Raw genomic sequence first — 2,101 nt, 5'->3', positions numbered from 1 at the left:
TATATTTAAAAAAATGATCAATAGTATTCCTCGGGGTCTGGCTGCTAGCTGTAAAGCTTACCAGTGTAAAAGTAAACTCTTGGAAATTGTCTTTTTTTTTTTTATGCTAATAATTCAGCTGACTTCTTTGACCATTATTAGTAGCAAGCAAATCTAATACATTAATACCTTTTACTAAGGTTCCAAGTTTGTTTTTTCTGTTTGTCTGGAGACTGTTGACTAATCTATAATTTAAATTATATCCGAAATGCTGGTGTACTATTTGTTCTCACAGTCGTTGGCATTGTCCAGTTAAAGAGCGAGATAATGATCAGTAGTGGGAGGTTTACCGTGGGAAAAGTGAACTCTTGCCATGTGAAGTACAGCGTGGAGCCACTAACTTTCTCACGCTGCTTTGGTATCATGTTCTTGCTGACCTTGTTTGAGTATTTACCATTGTTTGCTGTCCCGTGGTGGCAGTATAACTAATGATTATTGTTTGCAAAAAGATAGATAGAGCTTTCAGATCAGGAAATCAACAGGAAGGTATTTACATATTACAAGGAAGGCAATAGTTTTTCCAAAACAATAGCTTGGGCATGTTAGGATACTTTAGTATGCCTAAGCCACTGAGATTTTGGCAGTCTTGGGGTGAGTGGATGTGAAGTAAAACTGCCTTTACAGAGGTTGGGAGGGGTGCCCCATTTCATGTGTATTTGGGTTTGTGTACAGTGTCTTCTTGAAAGTGGTAGTCCTTTGGAGAATATATGTAAATGTGTTAGGGAATCGTCACAATTTAAAAGAAATTTGAGATGTATTCCTTTTTGGGTAGGAAGTATTTTTACAGTCCAAATACTTAACCTTTTCCCTCCAATTTACTTTCTGTGTGGTGTCTGCCACAATGCTAGAATGTTTAGGAAATTTTTGGGTTTTGTGTGGAAGACCTTTGAAGTGGGATATAAATATTCCTTTCACTAGAATTTCATCATATATGGCTTGAAGTATTGTAACAGAAGTTTTGCTATATTTTTATTTTAACTGGGCACTATTAGTTGACACATAACTTTAGCAAGAGCATATATTGAAATGTGAGGAGAAAAGCTACTTGTGTCAAGTTTGGATGATCGAATCTGTAGAATTTCTTCAAACTTTTATAATTTTAAAGAAAGGAAAAGTTTGCTAGTTGATTAAGCCATTGTTTTGTTTATGTGTTGCAGTCTAAAAGAATATAGAACACTAAATATTAGTGTTCTTAATGTTTACTATTTTCCTAAATTATAGTAGAACTAAGACAGTGACAATCCATAAAAACTCAGCAACCAGGTAATGAATTGTCTTCACTTTTAGAATAGTCCTGTCCCAAGAAGAACTCTGAAGATGATTCAGCCTTCTGCAGCTGGGTCTCTTGTTGGAAGAGAAAATGAGGTATGTGTTAATGCACTAGAATGGAGTATAGCTAAAACTACTGATACATTAAACACATTTCCAAAATATTCTTGATCAGTAGGACCTAAATCATTGATATTTGGAAATAATGTAACAATTATGTATTCCTCACAGAAGTAGTTTTTGCTTAAGGCAAAACCATTCAGCCTTTCTTGTTCATTAAAACGAATGAGATTGACATATGTATTCCACTGTAGTTGGTTAAAGGCATGTCTAAAAGGAAACATTGGAATAACCAGTTAATAGCTAAGACTTCCAACTCCAGCGCTGGAAATGCCCCAGAACATAATGAAAATAAAGATCTTGGAGAAGTGACCCAAGAAGCATTTGATCTTATGATTACAGGTATGGAAAACTTACATATTCATATAAAACTTTTATTTTGAAATTTTAAATATTATAAAGGTATTTGTTATATTGTTATGAATTTTTGGTAATTTAAAATTGCTTTTGGTTGTAAATATACAAATACTATAAATCTGGACATGACTTATTGTTTGGTGAGATCCAAGTATGGGTGATACATTCCAGTGATTAATATTGGCAGCTGATACTGGATTGCTTTAGGGGTTAATAAGATTAAAAATAACCTGGCCCTCCCTGGTGGTGCAGTGGGTTAAAGCACAGCACAAAGAAGCTTAAGCCACTTCCGCATGAGTTCGATCCCCACCGGCCC

General features: G+C 34.9%; 1 protein-coding gene across 2 annotated transcripts in view; it reads left to right on the top strand.

The window, feature by feature from the left end:
• GMNN (geminin, DNA replication inhibitor) overlaps positions 1-2,101 on the top strand; it is a 10,446-nt gene that overhangs the window by 4,050 nt on the left and 4,295 nt on the right. Inside the window, exons 3-4 of one of the 2 annotated variants that reach the window (XM_004693334.2) lie at positions 1,327-1,404; positions 1,623-1,770. In XM_004693334.2, coding sequence (XP_004693391.1) covers positions 1,327-1,404; positions 1,623-1,770 — 226 coding nt within the window. The remainder of the gene's footprint in view (positions 1-1,326; positions 1,405-1,622; positions 1,771-2,101) is intronic. The other variant, XM_012732919.1, reaches the window with a different exon arrangement.

This window comes from Condylura cristata, unplaced genomic scaffold (assembly GCF_000260355.1).
Source record: "Condylura cristata isolate star-nosed mole 26May11 unplaced genomic scaffold, ConCri1.0 scaffold00037, whole genome shotgun sequence".
Lineage (NCBI taxonomy): Eukaryota > Metazoa > Chordata > Mammalia > Eulipotyphla > Talpidae > Condylura > Condylura cristata.
This window is presented reverse-complemented; position numbering and strand designations above follow the sequence as displayed.